Raw genomic sequence first — 20442 nt, forward strand, 5'->3', positions numbered from 1 at the left:
TTTTCTGGGAAGTGTGATTGTTATTTTAGCAAAACCCAGTTGCCTCAGAGACCAGCAGAGGAAAAATGGCAGAACTGCAAGTGGAACAGTGCGCAGGGCCAGCTAGGATATAAATAATAGGCTGGGGCAGCATGGGGTCCACTGGATCCTCCCGGTAGGGCAGGCTCAGCCCGTCACCAGCTTTATTGTGTCCAGGAAAAGTGTACAGCCCTGGCACTGGGCACCTGTAGATAAGGAGGCTGGAGCTGCAAAAGCTGCTCCCCAAGAGCTCGGCCAGTTTACACAAACCTCTTTTTATTATACACTATTTACACTTTGGATCAAAGGCGGCTCTGCAGTGTTTTCCGTCAGGGGCTGGAATGCGCCTGCTGCCCTGGCGGGAGACCGCATCCCTCCCCAGCGCAGCTGGGGAATAATTTCCTATTAAGGAAACTTTGGAGCTGGAGGAAATAAGACGTTAAAGCCGGTTTCCTCCAGGGAGTCCTCCGTTAGCAGACCCTGCGAGTGCGGCTGTGGTGGCGGGGGGACAGAATGCTGCTTTCCACTGCGGTGCGGTGCCCCGGTCCTGTCCCTGCGGTGCTGCCTGCGCTGAGCTGGCCCTGCTGCAAAAGGAGCATTCGGGCTCCTCCGTCCCGTAAACTACAACTCACCATTTCCATCTGTGTTTATTCCTGGTGTATGTGGCTCTGGGCAGAGCCACTCTCTCTATGTGCTGCCTTGTGAAAATCCTTCTCATGCTTTCCTTCCTCCTCCTTTCAGCTCAGATTTGGGGCTGAGAGTACATATAGATAATTTTGCATCGAGAGGGTCCTTAGGTTAAACCCTAGCTCTGCCACAGACTTTCTTTTCAGCTTTGAACCTTGCCTCAGTTTCCACACTCAGAACAGAGAGTAATTGCAGACAGATTGTGAAAATCAATTATTACAGTTTATAAAAAGGCTGTACTATCATTAGCACGGCCCTAGCACATAACTACAGGGTGGAGTTTTCTAGACGGAGCGTTTATATTTCTCCTTGGATGGCAGTGTGTACCTTACCCAAAGAAACGTCTTTGAGGCTACACAAATCCTTTTTTGGGGGAAGATGTGATGGATCTGTGTGTAATATTATTGCTAGGAGCTGAGTAGCAGGACACAGCAGCCGGGCTGTGCAGACGCCCGACCGCCTCCGCGTACCTGTGCTGTTGTATCTGGATGTTTGGGTTTCGTTTGCTCCTGGCCCTCAGGGTAGCCCCTTGCAGAGCTAAACTACCGTAACATCCAGCCTTCCGCTCTCTGGGGGGAAATGTCAGGAGAAGACCAGATTTCACTCTTTTGCACCATAAAAGGCACTTTAGAGATAGAAATCCTGAGGAAAACAAGCCCAAGTGCTGGAAGCTGCCTCGGCCTGTTGCACCGCAGGAATGCCAGGCGCGTGCGCGGGCAGGCGGCTACCGGCAGCGCTGCTGGGTGCCCTGCCTGTGAGCTGCCGGGCAGAGACGGGCGGGAGAGCCGCGATGGCCGAGGGTGATGGTCAGCCACGGTCAGCAAACCTCCCTCATCCCACGCTCTGCTCCGAGGGCGTCTGAGGCACCGGGCTGCTTTGCAGCTCCTGTCCCGCCTGCCTGCTTGGTTTGGGCATTCCAGCCGGTGCCGTGGGCACTGCCAGCTATTGCCTGCCCTGCGGCACTGCCTGGCCTCCTCAGCTCCATCCCGAATCCCCCCGGGTCAGCAATCCAGCCGCTTTCCCCATTGTGCAAGAAGCTGAGGACAGAGCTGGCATCGCCTTGCTGCTGGCAGAGTGAACAGTGATTTTTTTTTTTTTTTTCATTATTTTTTCATTGTTTTAGTAAAAATCATTTGGCATGGGGGCATTCTGTCCAGAACAGAGTCAGCCGGCTGCCCCCTCACCCCAGGCAAAGCCCCTTGGCGCTGCCCCGATGTCAGGCAGAAACGCCGGGGGCATGTCTGTTGGCAGCGCTGGGATCAGCTGGTGGGATGGAGCTAATGGGAGTCAAAGCGTGATGAATCCTCACCCCGGCTGCTGTCACTCGGGAGAAAAGTCATCTCGGAGCGCAGCCTCTGTGGCAGCCAGTGAACATGGCTTTACTCCTGCCCAGGGGTAACTACAGATGGGGGGGGTGGGGGGGTGGGTTAACACACCCCGTACGGTGGTGGCTAGCTGTGCCCTGTGCTGCTGGGGCCCTGGGACTTGTCTTGCTGTGATCCCGAGGGATTCCCATAAGAGCAGGAGTGCGGCTGTTCCCACAGTGCCAGGTGAAGGCACTCGCCCCAGCCCTCCCCCTTTCCCTCCCTCTGCCCTGTCTGGGGGCTCCTTTGAAAAAATGTTAGGCTGGGTGGGAAAGACAGTGAGGTCCTGGGATTGCAGCTGGGACATCATCTCCCCAGTGCTTAAGTAGACGAGCTGGCTGGAGGACAAGCCAGCAGGTCTGTCCCCTGCCAGCCCCCGCAAGGAGGGGACAGCCACCACCAAGCCATCAGCAAGCCGGTTAAAAGCCACCCTGAGGTGTGCAATGGCTGCCCTGGAGTTTTTGGGGCATATGGGTTAGTGCCAAACGGGGTGCTCTGCACCCCTGGGTGCTTGGGGAGCGGCAGCACCTTCCTGCGCAGTATGTGTTTGCCTGTCACGTGGGGAGGATTGTCCCACTGAAAGCAGGCAGCAGGAGCATGGAAATGGTCAGCTTTCATGTCTTCAGAACAGATTAAAATAAAATAAATGAGAGGAAGGGCAGGACCAGCTCCAGGGGGAACCTTTGATTTTATTGAAAGCTGTACTGAGCCAGGCAGCTCATACAGGGGGTTTCCTCCACACTGTTGCTTTTGGGGGACAAAATGAGTGTAAATACTGCAAATCCCACCTCCGTCCCACTGCAGTAGTGTCTGCCACCATCTGCCTCTGCAGGCAGTTGTGCTTCCCAGTGACTTGGATCAAAATCAACGGAGGGACTTGGCCACGCATCCTGCAAGGCATGGGTCTGGCCATGCTCTGAGATTGTTTGATGGGTGTATGTCCTGGTAATAACACCTCAGATATAGCTGCCAGGTGTTGTGGGATTGATAGGAAAGCAAGATAATAGAGGTAATAATGGTTGCTGTCCTTCACCTGTTTGTCTTCAGACACTGGCCCTGAAGCCCCTGTGCAGCTGGGTGTTTCATGCCTGGAGAGTACAACTAAAAGTGAATGCATTTTGGATTTATCTTTGGGTTTAATGTAGTATCTATAGAGGTCCTGCAATACTCCTGCTTGCATAGATAACTGCAATAATTTCTGAACTGCATTCTGAAATGTGAGGCATTAATTCCTGTTAAAGTAGGGTTTAGTCACCGTGCTGAGCCTGGGCTGTGTTAAAGTGATGCCGAGCTACGGTGGGTGCTTGGTGTCAGAAATCACATCGGTGCAGCTTCCCTGGCAGCAACACGTGGGCATCACTCATAGTGTGAGCTGTCCATGCCCACGTCTTTGGGGCACATCTTAGCTCTCCCTTCAAATAACAAGAGTGCTTAACGGCTCCCGTATCGCTTTCCAAACCTCCCCTGCCCAGCCACATTCCCGGCAGTGCTGCCGCTGTCTCCCTGTGCTCAGCATTTCCAGCCTGCGTGGCCAGGCGACAGCGAGCATCTCCTCAGGGAATGCGGGTGTGTGGTGCAAATGACGTCCCAAAATTGCTGGAGTCAGCAGAGCCTCCTGACTAAATAAGGGCAGGCAGAGCAGGGTTTTATCAGCGCTGCCCAGCACGACAGCTGAGAGCCAAGGCCCGTGGCAGCCCACGCCGCTGGAGCTGGGTTGTGCACTTCCACCGATAAGGTGCTTTATTTGGCACGGCTCTGCCCCGGCAAGCTCCTGCCCTCCTCCTGGGTGCTCCTGGGGGTTTATGGCACTGGTGGGGAAGGTGGGCAGCAAAAGTGATGGCTTCCTGATGCACCTGGTTGGGGAGGCACAGTGTGTGGCCAGGGCTGGGCTGGTGGCTGCAGTGGCCGCAACCATCCTGGGGCTAATGGTGCAGCTCAGCTTTCCCAGGGCCAGAGAGTTCGGAGCTGGGGTTTTCAGGTCTGGTTGAATCAGACTCAGGGTTTGCTTTGAAAGATTTTTAGGATTTTTTTTTTTTTTTTTTTAGCATGTTTTGATTTCTGCGTTCCTCAGGCTTTTAGCCAGAGGCATGGATGGGAGTCCCGTGCATTCCCAGAGCTTTTGGTGTGAGGCTGTAGGGCAGGATGCTCATGGCCACCCTGCAAGAGTGGGCAGCAGTGGTGGTTCAAGGCAGTCCCTGCCAGGTGGACTCCCTGCTTAGGAGAGCAGCTGCTCCTCCTCTGCTGTCCCAGCTTCACAATCGCTCTGCTCCAGGACTGCACACCCCCATGTAATGGGGTGTGAATGGGGTGTGTAACAAGGAGGTATCAGCAGGCAGGAGATGGGAGAGTTTGTCCTGGCCCCGGGTGGGATATTGTGATTTGCTTCCAAGCAGGAGCTGCCAGGGAGAGACACAGGACTTGGGAGCAGCATTTCTGCAGCTGTATGATCAGACACCAAAGATGCTGCAGCCTGACCTCTCAGGGGACTTAAAAGATAGGTGAGTGCAGAAGGGGGCGACAGGACTACCCCAGCTTCATTAAAATCCCCCCACCCTGCAACTCCCTGTGGGGGCAGGGGGAGCTGAGACCGAGCAAGGTGCAGCCACGCCTGGAGGCGGTCGAGTGGCAGGAGCCGAGGGCAGGTCCTGGACAGCTGGGTGTTCTGGCTGCCCCACAGCCCCCATAGTGGGAACGAGCATCTCTGCTTCCACAGGCAGGGCTCGGAGAGAGCCAGCACACGCGTGGCAGGGAGAAATGAGGGCAGCTGTGCAGCTCCTGCCATAGCTGGGGGCCAACACGGAGCAGTGAGGGGACGTTCCTTGGTCCTGCTCTCCCAGCAAAGACATTTCTTACAGAGCTCAGTGTGTTTATAAAGAGAATAATCTTGTTTCATTCACTTTTGGTTAATAGAAATCCAGTTGCTGGCATCTTTTTCCACACCAACCAAAGCTCAGGGCTGGGACTCTCCTGCTTCCCGCGAGGTTCTGGTGCCAGCAGTGCTCCCTCCTTCCCATGAAACCAGGTGAATAAAGACCTTTTCCCCTTGCAGCTCCTGAGCAGGCATGACCTCCTCTGTGTGGCTTATCAGCACAAACCGAGGTCAGTGTCCAGGGACAGTGAGGGGAAACCTGCTTGGTCCATGCCACTGCGGCCAGGACCACTTCAGCTTGGGATTCCCTCAAAGCTCTTGAAGCAAGAACGCCCCTGGCTGCCTTCTGCCATGGCGTCACGTTGTCACCCTGCATGGTTTGGTTAGGAGTAATGCTTCCACCCAAGCCTCCCTGCACCCTGGATCAGGAGCTCAGGGACTTTGTGTCACTTGCATCCTGGAGATGGGGATGCTTAGCTCCTGTCCCAGAGCCAGGGCTTGGTCTTTACAGCCTTGTGATCAAGACTGAGCAGGGCTGGTTTGGGCTTGGGTGAGCTGGGATTTTGTGGTTTTGCTGCCCCAGAGCACCATTCTCCAGCTCTGCAGAAGTATTGCCTGTTTCCCACTGCTGCCTGACCCTCGTCCCACCCCAAATGGCCCCTGGGCTCACCCCTCCTTCTAGCTCACCCTTGCAGTCCTGGCTGCTGGAGCCAGGCAGGGAGCAGGCTGCAGGGGCTGGCCGAGTCCCTCTCCGTTCCTGCTCCCGTGTGGCCATGGGGACAGTGAGCCCCAGGGTTAGGGCCCAGTACCAGGATCAGACACCTGCCCCAGCTGCAGGACTGCCCCTGCTATGTGGGCCCTTGTGGGCTGGAGGGGTTCAGTGCCGTGGAACGAGTGATGGCGTGATGCCTTCACCCCTTTCTTGTAGCCCTTCCCCAGGATGGCCTCGTCCCCAGCCCAGGCTGGCTGCGGCTCCAGCACTGACACATTTTTGGCCCACTGTGCTCATTACGCTGAGATGTGTTTTGACTCCAGAGGAGGGTGCACACAGCTTTATCTATTTTCCATCCGCCTCACATTAATTTCCTTAGGCGCTTCATGCCCTATAAGGGCAAGAGGGAGCATGTGCTTTCCGTAACTCCATGGAGAAAGCATCTGTTGGGCAGCAAACTGCCTTCTCCAGGGCTTTCTGGGTCTTTGGGGCTGAAGCAAGTGGGGCTGTGGCTTGCAGGGATCCCCTCAAGAGGAGTAGAGTTTGAATAGCAGGATGTCAGCCCCAGGCATGGGTATGACTCAGAGCCAGCCACGCAGGGAAAGTGGAATTAATGGGCTGTTCATTCTGACCTTGTGGGAAACCCTTATCTCAACAGCTTACAAACACAGAAAGGGAAAAACGAAGTGTGACTTTAATCTGCAAAAACAACTGTGGAAAATGGTAGCTTCTCGTTCAATTGATCTGCTGCTGCATGGAGCAGGAAGACTTTGACTCCCATCCGAATGCTTGAAATCAGCCAGCAGGGAGCTGAGCTTTCAAATCATCAGATTCAGTCAGGCTTTGGTTGGAGGTTATCATCATTTCAGTGGAATGTGAAATAAGCATATCTTGAAAAATAAAATGCATTTAAGTAAAAAGTCCAATTTAAACATAAAGCCTGAGATACAGAAAACCTCCCTCCTCCTGGAGGAGGTGCATTTTTTTCAGCTTATCCTGGTGCTGAGTCAGAGCCCTTTGGCTTTCTGAGTCTTAGTTTTAGTCGTTTTGCTCCTGCAAGGCCTTCTGAGCCTTCGGTGAGTGCCAGGAGGGACCTGGTGTCCCATCTGGCTGGGTTGGGTGCAGATGCACAGGGATGCGGGTGCTGCTGCCTGGGCAGTGGGCTGGCAGCCCTCACAGCTCCCTGCTCCCTTTTATTTGTCCTGGACCTTGGATCTGTGAATGTCAACTTGAGAGACCTAGAGGACTGGGACAAAAAGGCTTCTGTCTTAAATTTTGATGAATAATTTGGCTTCTGACCAAATACAATATTTTAAGGAATCTGCCTGTTTAATTTCCTTTTTTTTAAAATCCTTCTTTTCCTTTTTAACTGGGAAAAAGATCATAAACAGATACTGCAGTTCCTCACTTTTGGTTTGGATTGCTGAAATCTGGAAAAGTGAAGTTAGAAGTTGCTAAAACTTTTCACTGAAAAAGCTAACAATCTTAGAGGGAAGACACACATTTCGACCCGTTTTAGACTGATGGAGGTGGCAGTTGGGTAAAACACACTCGGTCTGTGGATGCTATCCATTTGACAGAGCTTGGGACTGGGCAGGAGCTCCTGGATCAGGCAGGGCTCCTTCACAACAAAAGAATGCTGCAGCCCTGGTGTCTTCTTGGAAGTGGGAATTCCTTCCCCTGGGCAGGGTGGGAAGCAGTCCCTGCCTGCTCAGTGCAGCTACAGGCAGGGAGGCGGGAGCACGTGGGGGATGAAAAGCTGGAAGACCCCGATTGCATATGTGCTGTAAAGATGTTTTGATGCCCTTATCGGTGGGATAACCCAGCTGCTTTGATCTCGCAGTGGTAGCTAATTAAACAAGGGTCCCCAGAGTATTAGTTGAACCCCTTTGGTAATGGTGTGGTGGAAGCTGGAATAGGTCAGTGGTGTTTGTGCGTAGTCCCAAGGCTGTGCTGCTCTGGGAGACTGGCTCTGCCAGGCTCCGCTTCATCCGCATGCAGGGCAGCATGGAGGACAGCGGACCTGAAAACCAGGGGAAGGAGGAAGGAGTCCAGTTGGCAGCTGCAAATCCCCTTTTTTTTCTCCCCAAGATATCTCTGTGGATGCTCTTACAAGCTGCTCCCAGCCCGACTGTGCAGGCAGAGCAGGCTCCGGCAGGGAGAGGAGCTGCCTGTCCTGCTCATCTGGGGCCAGTGCAGTGGCCTCAGGGCCATGCTACTGGACCAGTGGGTCTGGGGCCAGTGCAGTGGCCTCAGGGCCATGCTACCAGACCAGTGGCCAGCAGCTCTGGGAGCCAGGAGGCTCTGGCTTGTGCTGCTCCATTTAGAGCCGGCTCCAGGCAGCTGCCGGTTGGCATCCGAGGGCTGCGGGGGAAACAGAGAGCAGCTGCGGGCTCTGCTAGCCCGGCCAGCTCATCGCAGCCCATGGGCTGCTGTGCGGGCTGGCACAGTCCAGCCCTGGCGGCGAGCTGCCCACCCAGTCCCACTCAGCTCACAGGGCCATCAGGCCGGTGGAGTTTAATTGAGCAAATCTCCCATACACAGAGCCGGGGTGCGTAGGTTGTCGTCTTATTGAAGACAGCTGCAGATCTGTCTGCTGTAAGATTAATATCACTTTAACTGTTCCAAGGGGAAGTATCCCTTGGTGAAAGATGCAAGTGGCTCTGAGCTATTTAGGGCTGAGGATAACATTTCGGTATTTAAAAAATTCACCAAGTAATCATAAAGGCTAATGCTTGCTGAGCTCGTTAGGTGGCAGGGAGCTCTGCCAGGCCTGTGCTCCTGAAGTACTGCACAGAAAAGGATGCTTTTCTCCTGGCTGAATGGCCTGTTCATGCCTTTTTTATGGAAGGATAGAGAAAAGGTCTGATTTATCCAGCTAAGTAGCCTGGGCACGTACAGAGTGCTACCACTTCTGTGTAAGTGCTGGTACCATGAGTGAAAAGCCTGGGGCATCTCATAAGCCATCTGCCACAGAAAGGAGGCTGAAGGGCAGAGCTGCCCTGCAAGGTCAGGATGGCTTCTCATTTTGGATTTCTTTTATGGTGGTGTGGAGGCAGTTTGTGTTGGTTTATGCTTAATTCACAATTTAGATCACACCTGGCAGGTACAGAGTCCATAAGATAAACCAGGAGCCTCATGCACCCCAACAATGTCAGAGTCTAAATTGCGTGGGTACATGCACATGAGTGATGGAGCAAGAGGAGGATGAATGGTACAGCTGGCTCTTGGGGCAGGATGCCTGTGGGGCAGGACACACAGATGGGTTTGGCTGTGGGCAGGAAAAGTGGCACGAAAGATGGACTGAAAAAGGATATTCAGTCCGATGGGCTGGTCACCAGCTAATGAGGGTAGCAGAGCTTTGCTGTTACCTGCATGCACATGGAAGCAGAGGGAGAGGCACAAAGGAGATGGACTGGGACTGAGCAGGAAGAAAAGGATGCTTCTGCTGTAGAGGTGACACAAGTCCAAAGGCAGCATGGAAAACAGAGAAGTCAGGAAGTGTCTGTCCTGATCAGGTCATAGAATCATAGAATGGTTTGGGTTGGCAGGGACCTTTAAAGGTCATCTAGTCCAGCCACCAACACAGACTTGTGTTGGTCAGGTCTGTGTGTCCTTGCCCTTTGCAATGTGAATGCAGAAGGGACCATGTTGCCATCAACAAAAGGACTTCTGCAGCTTTCTCTCTATCCCGTCTGAGTGCTGCAGACAAACTGTTATCTTATGCTTCTTCAGAAGGACGAAATTATTGCTGCTGGATGCTGGAACAGGGACTTGGCTGGGGCTGGAAAAGCCAGTTTCCAGGAGAGGGGAGTTTAGCAGAAGTCTCCATTCCTAGAGCTGACTGATGAATTACATTTGCTTAATTGGCCTTTTAGGCAGCTGATGATATCAAGAATGGCAAGAAAAAAGTGTTCAGCTGGTCTTTGCTCAGGGTTTGCTGAATCAATGGGAGGAAGGAGATCCTGGAGAAGGAAGGACAGCGCTGGACAAGTCTGTCTTTCCCTTAATAAACAAATGTGCAATAGCTTGGGCTGAGAGCTAAGTTCTTCCCCTATTTCTAGCCGCAAGGTCATTGCTGCACCTGCAGGCACCCCAGCCCCATCTGGAATTTGCAGTATTCTCTGCTAATTCCAATCTCATTTACAGTCTAATCCAACATAGATGTGCAAAACCACATAAACTGTCCAAAGAGACAGGCATGTTGGCTTGGCTTTGGGTCTCACCTGTTATCATGGTGTTCAGCTGCGGCTTGTGTGTCCGCAGGGGATTTTAGTAGCAGTCAGAGGAATGATTTGGGCAGCATTTCTGGGAGATGGCCAGGAATGGTGCTCTGTCCTGCACTAGTAAAAAAGCAATTAGAGCATTAGAGCCGTGGCAGAGAAGCAAATAAAACAGCAGATGCATTTAACTGTCCCTCTCCCACCCATTCAGCTGGGGTGTGAAGCTTCCCTGCCCGGCATGGACCTGGAGGAGCCACCGTGACCCAGCCGGTGCTGCTGGGAGGCAGCGGCAGCAAGGCTGGGCTGGGGCTGCAGGCATTGCCCACATGCCTCCCCTCGGCTCGGGCACAGGGCTGCTGCTCCTCCTTGCAAAGAATTCACTGGAGCTATTTTTAACCGTGCTGCCTGGGGAGATGGCTCAGGGTGAAACTAGGAAGCGCTGTCCCGGGCGGTACTGCCTCGCCTGGGATGGAGAGCACCAGCGTGGGTTTGTAAAGGCCCCTCTTTCTGTTTATTGCCCCTGGTTAGATGTGTTTAACATTTGTGGCTCATTGTCCAGCGCTGCCCTTGAAAAGGGGATTTTGAGTTCTGCTGCTGAGTGCTGTAAAATCCGTGGGCCTCTGTTTCAGTTTCACCCTGACCTCTTCTATCTCCAGACATTCTCCTCTGCTGTTTTTTGCACAGGCTGCTTTCTGCAGGGGCACTGGGAGCTGACAGCACAACCAGTAGTAAATAAAAAAGTGTGGCCCTGATTCAAGTGCTGCCTGCAAAGTGTTGACTTTATATGCATATAAGAAAAGACCAGCATTTTCCTTTTGCAAAAGGATTCTCTTTTTTGAACAGATCTTAGCCTTGGAAGAAATTTTTCCTCTCATATGTTTCATGTCTAAAGTGCAGAGATCACCTTCCTGCCTCCCTCAAACCTGCCTGAACTTTTTTTTTTTTTTTTTACTGCTGAGCTTGGCAGACCCCAGGCTGTGGGCTGGGAGAGACTTTGGTGTTGTGGGTTGCATGCGCTGGGCTCTCCCAAGGCGGCTGGTATTTGTCTCCTGCTTTGCAGCCAGGGCCAAGTTTTTCTCTGTGTTGAGCTCCCAGGCACTGCCAGCCATGTGGATAAATGATAAATTCAGAAATACTCTAGGCAAAGTTAGATGTTATTGTTGTGGCTGGGCCCTTTCCTCCAGGCTGTGCTTTGTCATGGTGTTACTAAACCCTCAGCGTGACTTTGTGGAGGGCTGCGAGCAGCAGTGCCTTCCCTTCGTGTCCTGGGAATGTGCGTGTGCTGGGGGAGATGTACTTAAAACACCTGCCGTGTCTGTAAGCCACATGTTCATCACCTGGCTGCTGCTGTAATAAGTGATCTCAGTGATGGAGGGACCCAGCGCAGGGCATCAGCATCCCTGCTGCAGCCAGGCTGCTGGCCAGGCAGAGCAGCCCTCTGTCTTGCACCACAGCCGCCCCGGGATGCCAAGGCCAACACGTGGTGTGCTGGAGGTGCCAGATTTGAAACTGCAGCTGTGCTGATCATAGTCTCCCCAAATTAAACACTTCTGGACAACTTTGCAAGCAGGGGGACAGGAGCAGAGGTCAGGCGTGTCCTGCAGAGCGAGGGAGCTGGGCAAAGCTGCCATACAGCTTGCATCCCCAGGGCAGTAGGGGGTCCCTGAGTTGTGCTGCTCAGCCTGCTGTCACAGCTCCATGTGTGGAGCTCGGGGGCTGCCCCATGGCCTCCCTGGCCTCACTCCTCTCTGTGCCCAGGAGGGCTCGTGGTAGAGCCCTGCTAGCCTTGGGGCTGCGGTGGCTGGCAGCGGTGGCCCAGCCTAGCTGGCTCAGCTCCCCACCACCCACAGCATCCTCAGCGCAGCCTCTGCAACCCAGGTCAGGGTCTTCCTGGCCTCACCATCCCTTTACCTGCAGGAATCACAGTACTCAAACCCTACGCAGCAACCATGTAGCAGCCAGCAGCTTCTCTGGAGGGCAGGAGAAGAGCAAAACTGGGAGATGCCTTGTCACCTCTAACGCCCCCAGGCTGTTCCCTTGTGTCGGTCCCAGGTGCTGGGGGAGAGCTGAGCATGCAGGAGCCATCCGTACCTGTTTGGTAACACATTGGTGTGCATCCAGCTCAGTCCTTCCTTACTAGTGGAGGGAGCAGACCCCCACATCCAGTCCACTTCCAGATTACTTTTTTACCTTTAAGAAAGCATCCACCCATTGCCAGGAGCTGCCTGCTGCTCCCCCAGCTGATTATCTGGCTGGGAAGTGCCCAGGATAGCCTCTGCCTGGCTCAGCGAGCAGCCGAAAAGGAGGATTTTATCTCTGTATGGTGAATCCTGTCCTCCGAGAGCAGCAAGACAAAGTCAGGGGTCAGAGCATGTCCTGCCGGCGTGAAGAGCTGGATCCTCACTTTGCAAGCTTCTTCCCAGGGCCGGCGCCAGGCAGGCTGTGTGCCCCACACGCAGCACGCCCAGCCCGCTCTGATCCCCCAGGCATGGAAAGCACAGAAACATCCCCCTTGGCCCCTGACAGATTATAGTGGAATTTATCACGTTGATTATATGCTACCAAAAAAGGAGGTGCTTTCTCTAGTCAGAGCTGCCTCAGACCTCCTGCTTGTGAGCAACAGCTTAAAATTGCTGTTTTCTGCCTCATCGTGTCTTGTTTCTGGGTTTTCCAGGAGCTATAATAATTTTGGATAAAAAGACCAAGAATGACAGCAATCCCAGGCAGCTCAGCCTGCAGAGAAAGTGGGGAGATAACATGTGAGTGTGGGCAGGGGGTGAATCATGGCTCCAGTGGAGCAGGATGTCATCCCAGGGAGAGACAGGCTGAGCTGCAGCAGCTCCACACCCTCTTCTCTATCGCAGGGCCCTGAACAGCGTTTTCCACTCCCCATCAAGCCACACTGCTGCCTGTATCAGTTGGGATTAATGCCCTGCATTTAGTTCTTTCCCTGCAGCTACTCAAAAGGGTGTCTCCGTGTGTGTGTGTATGTGTATGTATGTATGTGTATATATAGATCTTCTACTTTCCAAGTGTCTCAGAACAGCATTTCTATCACCTTTTCATTGCACCTGTCAAGTATTCAGACTAAAGCTAGTCTCGTCTGTCTACTGCATCTCAGCTTAATGCTGAAGAATTAATCCTGATTTCACAACTGACAGTCCAAAAATTCCTCTGGAGCATTTTCACTGCAAGGATGAGAACTGCATCTTTCCTCATTTTTTGTCCTAAAACATGACCAGATACCAACCTGAGTCTGAAAAGGGCTCATCAGGCATGGGAAGACCATATTAGAGGTTATAATTCATAGTGAATTGGTGTTTGAGGACTGCTAACTGCTTATCTAACTGTCCACAGAAAAATACGTGGGTTTGCATGTACAGCCAATGTATGCTCCATTATGTGCAGCAAGGGAAATACGGGAAGCCTCAGCAAATATGATAGTAAGAGCGTGGGGAAAGCAGCTCTCTGTAAGCCCCGGGGGGAACAAAGCAGCTGAATATATGGTGCTTCACCCTCCCTTATTTTTAAGGTGTGATTTTGCTGTTTGAAGTCAGCTCCTTCCCAGACCATGAGCAGCTGGGCTGTAAAGCCAACCCTGCTTTTAGCATGAAGATCACAGGGCCCCGAGTGCAAGGCACGTGAGGAATACGACAGCTGGCCAGCAAAATAACTCTAATAGCCCTATAGCCTGATGGAACAAGGAAATACTCTGGGAAGGAGCGGAGAGAACTTGGGCAGCCAAGCTGAGGAGGTGGCAACAGCTCTGCCTTGCCTAGCACAGGGGAGAGCAGCCCCCCGAGCTGCAGTGAGTAAAGGAGCCCCTTGGACAATGTGTGTTGTTTGCTGGCAAGTTACGGGAGAGACATTTGGGGTAAAACATGTCTGGTGTGCTGGGCAGGGGCACGCTGCCTCTGGCAAGGTGCAGCAACTCAAGGCTGGTCACAGCACAGCGGTGTTCAGCCATCATGTTATTGTTGCCTTATGCTCCAAAGATGCCCACAGCGATGCTTCAGGCATTCCTCTGAGCTAGGTTTTCAGTGCTTCGCAGCACAGCAGCAAGTCTGTTTTGCAGCAGCAGCTGCCTCGCTGCAACACACGAGCATGCTTGTGTTTGTAAATATCCCTGCCTGGTTCGCTTGCGTGGCTACGTGCAGCCTTCCCACCTGAACCTGAAGCATCTGTGACCCTTGTTGAAAATCTGGTCTTTCCTCCTCGAGTGCGGGGGTTTGGGGTCAAGTGGGCGAGCGCTGAGTGCTGTTATGCCAGATGGGCTGATTTGGTTTTGTTGCTGGACGGGGTCTGCTGCTCGAGCTGGGGCAATCTTGGTTCAGATGTTGCTCACTGTTGTCCTCTCTTCTCTCCACAGGACGGCTCATGCCAAAGCCAAGGCTGAAGGGTCTGAGCAGGCAGCTCAAGCAGCTAACAATGAATCGGGCATAGCCAGAATGATGGCCAGGGAGCTCTCCCCGGACTTCTACCAGCCAGGTAGGACCAGAGGCATCTTCTAAGAGGCATTTTGCAGTTTCCTTGCAGCATCTGTTCAAATACTTCACCTGCTTTATAACAAGTTGCCCTTCTGTCTGTCCTAAATCCTCTTTTGTACAAGTTCAGCTAGCGCCCTGCCCTGGATGATTTGCTGTCCTCCTTACACCACTGTTTAACCTGTTGGAAAAACCCAGAGTCCCTCAGCTTCCCCTCGTGTTTCTCCACATGCTGAAGCCCTCCCAGCACCAGGCAGGGCAGGCAGTGAGCTCGGGTCTATTTGCAATGCTCCTGTAGATATATCCCTCCTGGCTTTTTCTTGGAACAGCTTTGCACATTGACTCACAAGCCCGTACTCTGCGGGGCCCCACACCGCACCAGGGTATGATCAGACTCAGCTAATTAGAGGCTGTAATATCCTACAAGAAAGTTGCTAATGCAAAATACTACTTCCCTGATTCCCTATTTATTTGTTAGCGTCACTGCTGATTATTTGGCTGGGAAAACACTTGGGAGGTTCCTTCTGTGAGACCAAGCACTGAGGATTAGTAGATAGGAGGTATAATGTTATAGGCAGCATTGTGAATGCCATTACCTTTTCCTAGACCAAGTTAGCTAGGGTTATGTTCTTCCTGGAAAGCTTTCCTTTCTGGAGAGGGAACATAATAACAAAGCAGAAAAGGATCCAAGTGCCTATTTTTACCTTCTCTTTCTTATTATGTGGCTTTGTTACCTGGAACAAGTGCCCTGTGGCTGCTGAGGCAGGATCACAGCAGCAAAACTGGGGCTAAAAGCCAGAGGTTTACTCCTGCTAAGCAAAACCTGCTGCCTGCTCCTGCTCTGATTTCTGTGCCTCCAGGTCTCTGGTACTGCACCCCGGTCCAGGGTGTGCAGTGGGAAAGGGGAACACCTCACACCTGATGCTTGGCCGGGGAGAGTCATGCTGACAAATTTGCCTAAATTCCCTGTACTCCCATCTTGACGTGCACCTACTAGGTCGGGAGACACTGTGCTGGAGGGCTGCCTGTTCCTCCCCACCGCCCAGCAAGGCCCATTGGAGCTGGCTTTGAGTGGGGAAACACCACAGTGCCCAGGCATGGGCATGAGCCAGCATGTGGCACTTCATTTAACAATAGCTAAACGTTGCTTGATCCTGACATAAGCCCCTCAGCTGCCACTCACAGCTCCACATTCACCCTTTGCACACTGGGGTATTTATAGCACAGAGGCAAAGGAAACTGGAATTCCTGATGGAAGGTTTTTGATATCTAGCTAGATTATTTTTTCCACCCATGGCAATTGAATGAGACAATTGAAATGGTCTCTACAAAATGCTTGAAGCAGCCTGGCCTCTGTTGCTGGCTCTTCAAGTGCTGAGTCCTCTCACTGCTTTTATGTAGGGCTTCACTTGGGTCCTGGCCCCTCTCAGTGGCCTTGTAAGCTGCTGATGTGTGTTTGTGTTTTTCTTTTAAATCGTCTTATTTCTTTAAAATCTCTGAATTCCCCAAGTGCACAACAAGGGGAAACGTCTCTTGTGTGTCTGCACCATCCAGGAGCAAACAAAGTCCACCCTTGGATTTTGATTTTGCTGGGACTCGAAGCTGCTCGTCACACAGCCAGGAGAGCCTGGTAGTCTTCTGCCGCTGAGTTTCCTCCCCACCCACCCCCCCACCCCCACCCCCCCCCCCGCTGTCCTGGCAGATAGACCTGCTATGTCTGGCACGGGCCAATCCTGCTCAGCAAGCCTCATATCTCTAATAAGTATCCAGCCCTGGATATCAACCCTAATAGCTTAGAGCAGAGGGATGTATGCCAAAGCCCTTGCTGCAATGTCATGCCGGCAGGTGAGGGTGGGGAGGTGAGGAGGATCAGAGCTGTGCAGTGCCCTCCAGGCAGCTGGGGGCTTTTTGGTATGAATTATTCAGGAGGAGAAGAAAGCAGCAGGAGAGTGCAAGGAGTCTGGAGCTGCAGGCAGCCTTTTTTGAGGAGTCTGAACAACTGTTGAAACGGCTTCCAAATAATCCACTTGCAGCCAGAAATAAATGGCCCTGAATGGGTTGCCAGCTGATTGACAGGAGTGTGCAGGCAGGGCACAGCAGCTAAAATCAGTGCTCTCTTTCTCCCCACTGCCCCTTCCAAGCGGGGGCATTGCCTGCATGGGCAGAAGGTAGCAGCGTGCAAATCACACCGCTGATTTATTAGAGGGAAAGGAGCACCAATCCCAGTCTCCTGACTGGGCTCGAGTCTGTGTCTGCTTGGGGTGGAGGAGACAAGGGGAGGAACTGCAAGGCAGCTGGGGCCAGAGCGGCTCCAGGATCTGTGCTGTTCAGGAGCACAGAGTAAGCCCTGTATGTCTGCACCCCTCAGCATCACTTGGATTCAGCTGAATGAGGCCACAGCCACTTTCAAAAGCAGGTGCTTTGCTTCCAAACAAGCTGTTTTGTGACCTCACGCTGCCCATAAGAAGCATGCTCTTCACGTTCTCACTTGCTATGAGCATCCCAGTGACATGTGGGGACCCCTGTCCCAGCATGGGTCCCAGCATGTAGAGCACTGTGCAGGGTGGTTATTCCAAAAGATATTCCCAGTTGTTCAGTGGTGGATTTTGCTTAGCCAGCCACCCAGCACAGCAGATACCTTTGGTGTCAGGCTCTGGCTGACTTCCCCAGACTCCAGCTGGTCTGCAGTTTGCTTTGCAGACACAGCCTAGGGTTAACAAGAAGTAAAGATTTAATGATAGGTGTATAATTGAACTGAGGGCAATGTGGCTAAGAGCTGACAAATCAGTGTCGGAGTTGAGGCCAGAGCAAAGCCAAAGCTCTGCATCAACTGGTGTGATGGTGCCAGGTAATTTTGCTGCTGTTGCAGGGCTCAGTGCAGAGAGGAGGGCTGTGAAACTGCCAGCCCTGCTCCATGCATGAGAAATGGGTTTTTTTCCCCATCGTGAGGGATGACAGGTGGATCATCTGGGCATACCTGCCTTTCCCGAGGAGGCTGGACATCCCCTGTATCACTTGTGAAGTTGCCATGGTATTAAACATCAAAGAAGCCACATGGAAGAGTTTCCCAGCCATTAAAAAAACCAAACCAAACCAAACCAAACCAAAACAAAAAAAAACAAACCAAAACTTTGATGGGAGCTGGATCCTCTTTAGCCCCAGGATAGCCCATCTGTGTGGCTGCAAAAAGCTGGGCTGCAGATTTTCACTGTTTCTTTACCCTTACCTGGAGCTCCACACCTGCTCTGTTGGCTCTTTCCAGCTGGACTTCATGTGGTGGGGCTCAGAGCCTCCAGCTGCTCCTGGAGGAAATCTCTCCAGGAAGCAGCTTCTGGTTTGGGAGCAGCTTCTGTGTTGGGAGCAGCTTGGTTTGGGAGCAGCTCTGGTTTGGGAGCACCTCCTCTCCCAGCCTCCAGCCCGGACCCTCTCTCACTCGTCCTCAAACCCACGAGGGCGTAATGGTGGCACAGAGCCAGAGCGGCCCACTGTCCCTCGGGTCCCCCGGGCGGTGCCTCACACCATCCCCTCTCTCCGCAGGCCCCGAGTACCAGAAGCGGAAGCTGCTGCAGGAGATCATGGAGAACGCGGAGCACGCCGTCAACATGGAGGAGGAGGCGCCACGGCCCGAAGGCGCCCCGCCGCCCCCCACGCCCCCCGAGAGCCCCCAGCTCCACGAGCAGGATGAGGCCCGCCGCCGCGCCAGCCCGGCCCCCAGCCCTGCTGCCACCCCTCCCGAGGCCAAGCGGGCCAAAGCGGCCCCCCGCCAGGACGGTGCCCTCCGTCCGGGCAGCTGGGCCGGGGCGGGCAGCCCGGCGGGCGGCGGGAGCCCCGTGCCCCTCGAGGGTGAGGGCCGTCCGGCCTCGCGGGGCTGGGGGCACCCCACCGAGCAGATGGAGATCGGGCCGCTGCAGAGGATGGCGCACGAGCCCGACGTCGAGCTCGTCAAGGGCTACCACGGCTACGCTGTGCGCACCTCCCCGGTCTCCCCCGCTGCGGACTATGAGGAGGAGCTGCCCCCCGAGCCCGAGCCACAGCCCCCGCCACCACGGGGGGACCCCCAGCGCCGGGGGGGCACCTCCACCCCACCGCAGGAGCTGGAGGAGAAGGCAGCGGCCAGCACGGAGGCCATGCCGGAGCCGCCGCAGCCCAAGGAGCCAAAGCAGCGCCCCAGCCCCGAGCGCAGGGCTGCGGGCCGGGCCGAGCCCACCGCTGGCAGCAAGACTGAGGGCAGGGCACCGGGGCGGACGGAGCCCAAGGCGGGGGCCAAGCGGGGCCCGGCCCCGCCAGCGGCGGTGGTGGCAGCGCAGGAGGAAGAGGAGTGTGAAGAGGTGACGTGGAGGCAGCCCAGGAGGCACCCCGGGAGCCATCTCTGCCTTTTTATTTTTTGTTTATTTTTCCCAGGAGGTCCAAAAGGGCCCAGAGGGATGCAGAGCCCAGGGCCGGGGGGCTGCAGCGGGCCCCCAGCAGCATCCAGAGGCTCTTTTCGGCATCCCAACGCCGCTGACCTCCCCGTCCTGCTGCCTTCCCAGCCTGCCCTGCCCCAGCGCTGGCGCTGGCGCTCACAACCCTCTTATTTTAACTGCCTCTCTGCACCAGGGCAGATCAGCTTCCCGACACATCCCTATTTCAAAATTTGAGGAAAACAGGCATCTTCGGATTCATTTTTTACATTTGTCTCCCCCTCTTTTCGCACCCTCTTTACCAGCTAACATGGATGTGGAAAACTGAGGGGAAAATGTAGGACGGGAATGAAAAAGCAAAGCGGGGTTGTTTTTTTTACCTGTTTTTACTTTTTTGCAGTAAGGGCACCTCATGAGCTGGCATGTGGTTTCGAATCACCAGCTGATTTCCCAGGTTTAAAATATAGTCACTGAAATTAGTTTTGCTGGGAGCAAATACAGCTGTAAACCCAGACAGTTTATTAGCCCGCTGCTTCTCATCTTGCAACCCTTTAGACGTGAATGGTTCTGATGCGACTTTAGAAAAGCACAGCTTGGAAATATTTTGGTCTGAAATTAGAGCAGTCTCATGTGGGTGCATTTATTTATCTTAAAAATGGCAACTTTGCAAACATGGCAATGTAGGTGGAGAAAGGAGTTGGGAGGAGCAGCCCGACATGGACTTAGCACTTCACGTGCCTGTGGTCAGGGTCTCCCTTCATCTGACTTAGCCTCAGAAGAAGCGTGATTTAGCCTCCTTAGAAGGAGTTTGCAAGGGAGACATAGGAATAGGGATTGACAGATATATTGAACTAGTTCAAAATTCAGACTGGCTGTTAAGAGCCAGATATCTGTGCGTTGGGAGTGGGTAATTCTGGTATTTTTGAATAGCAGAACCAAGCTGCATCTGTCTCCTCACCTGGAGCTCTGGTGTATAATTCTCTGTTTTGGGTTTTTCCTTCAGGGACCTAACACAATCGTGATCTGCATGGTCATCTTACTGAACATTGGTCTGGCCATCCTATTTGTACATTTTTTGACATGATGTACCCCTCAGACAAGGTAAGAAGAGCAATGAGATTTTACCCTCAACTTATAGATGTCACTGTGGATGTTTTAGGGTTAACTAGCTTTACTGCCAATGCAAATCATTCATTGATGGGTGCCCTGGTGATGAAAATGCATGGGTATTTATTCAATAGATGCAATTACCTTGCATTGAGCATTGGGAATTCTCAGTTATCCCTTGCCTGTCCCAAGAGTGATTTGTGGAGTAATTTCAGTGGATAGTTCTCAAGTCTTTTCATAAAATTATTTCCTCAAAGTTAAAAAATTGAACTGTGTTGATCAGATACAATCTCACAGTATAGTTTCGCCTTCCCAGTTGCATGGGCATGATTCACGGAGTGAGACTTCCAGTGCAAGAATGCATGACATTAAATTTGAAATTTGTTTTCTGCGAACATGTTTTGAGAAACACTTTCAAATTGTTGTTCTATGCCAGCTGCTGCCAGGTAACTCATACATTGCAATATTTCTTGGCACTCAGCCCAGCAAGAGGCAAGAACACAAAAAAAAATATGACACTCTGAAATCTGCAGCTCCAATTGCCCCAGTGCTAGTTCTGTAGCTGTTGTTTCTAGTCA

General features: G+C 53.1%; 1 protein-coding gene across 1 annotated transcript in view; it reads left to right on the plus strand.

The window, feature by feature from the left end:
* JPH2 (junctophilin 2) overlaps positions 1–20442 on the plus strand; it is a 34314-nt gene that overhangs the window by 10890 nt on the left and 2982 nt on the right. Inside the window, exons 3-5 of the mRNA XM_056354919.1 lie at positions 14243–14361; positions 17895–18685; positions 19761–19858. Of these exons, the coding sequence (XP_056210894.1) occupies positions 14243–14361; positions 17895–18685; positions 19761–19841 (991 nt within the window). The 3' untranslated portion in view covers positions 19842–19858. The remainder of the gene's footprint in view (positions 1–14242; positions 14362–17894; positions 18686–19760; positions 19859–20442) is intronic.

This window comes from Falco biarmicus, chromosome 10 (genome assembly GCF_023638135.1).
Source record: "Falco biarmicus isolate bFalBia1 chromosome 10, bFalBia1.pri, whole genome shotgun sequence".
Classification (NCBI taxonomy): domain Eukaryota; kingdom Metazoa; phylum Chordata; class Aves; order Falconiformes; family Falconidae; genus Falco; species Falco biarmicus.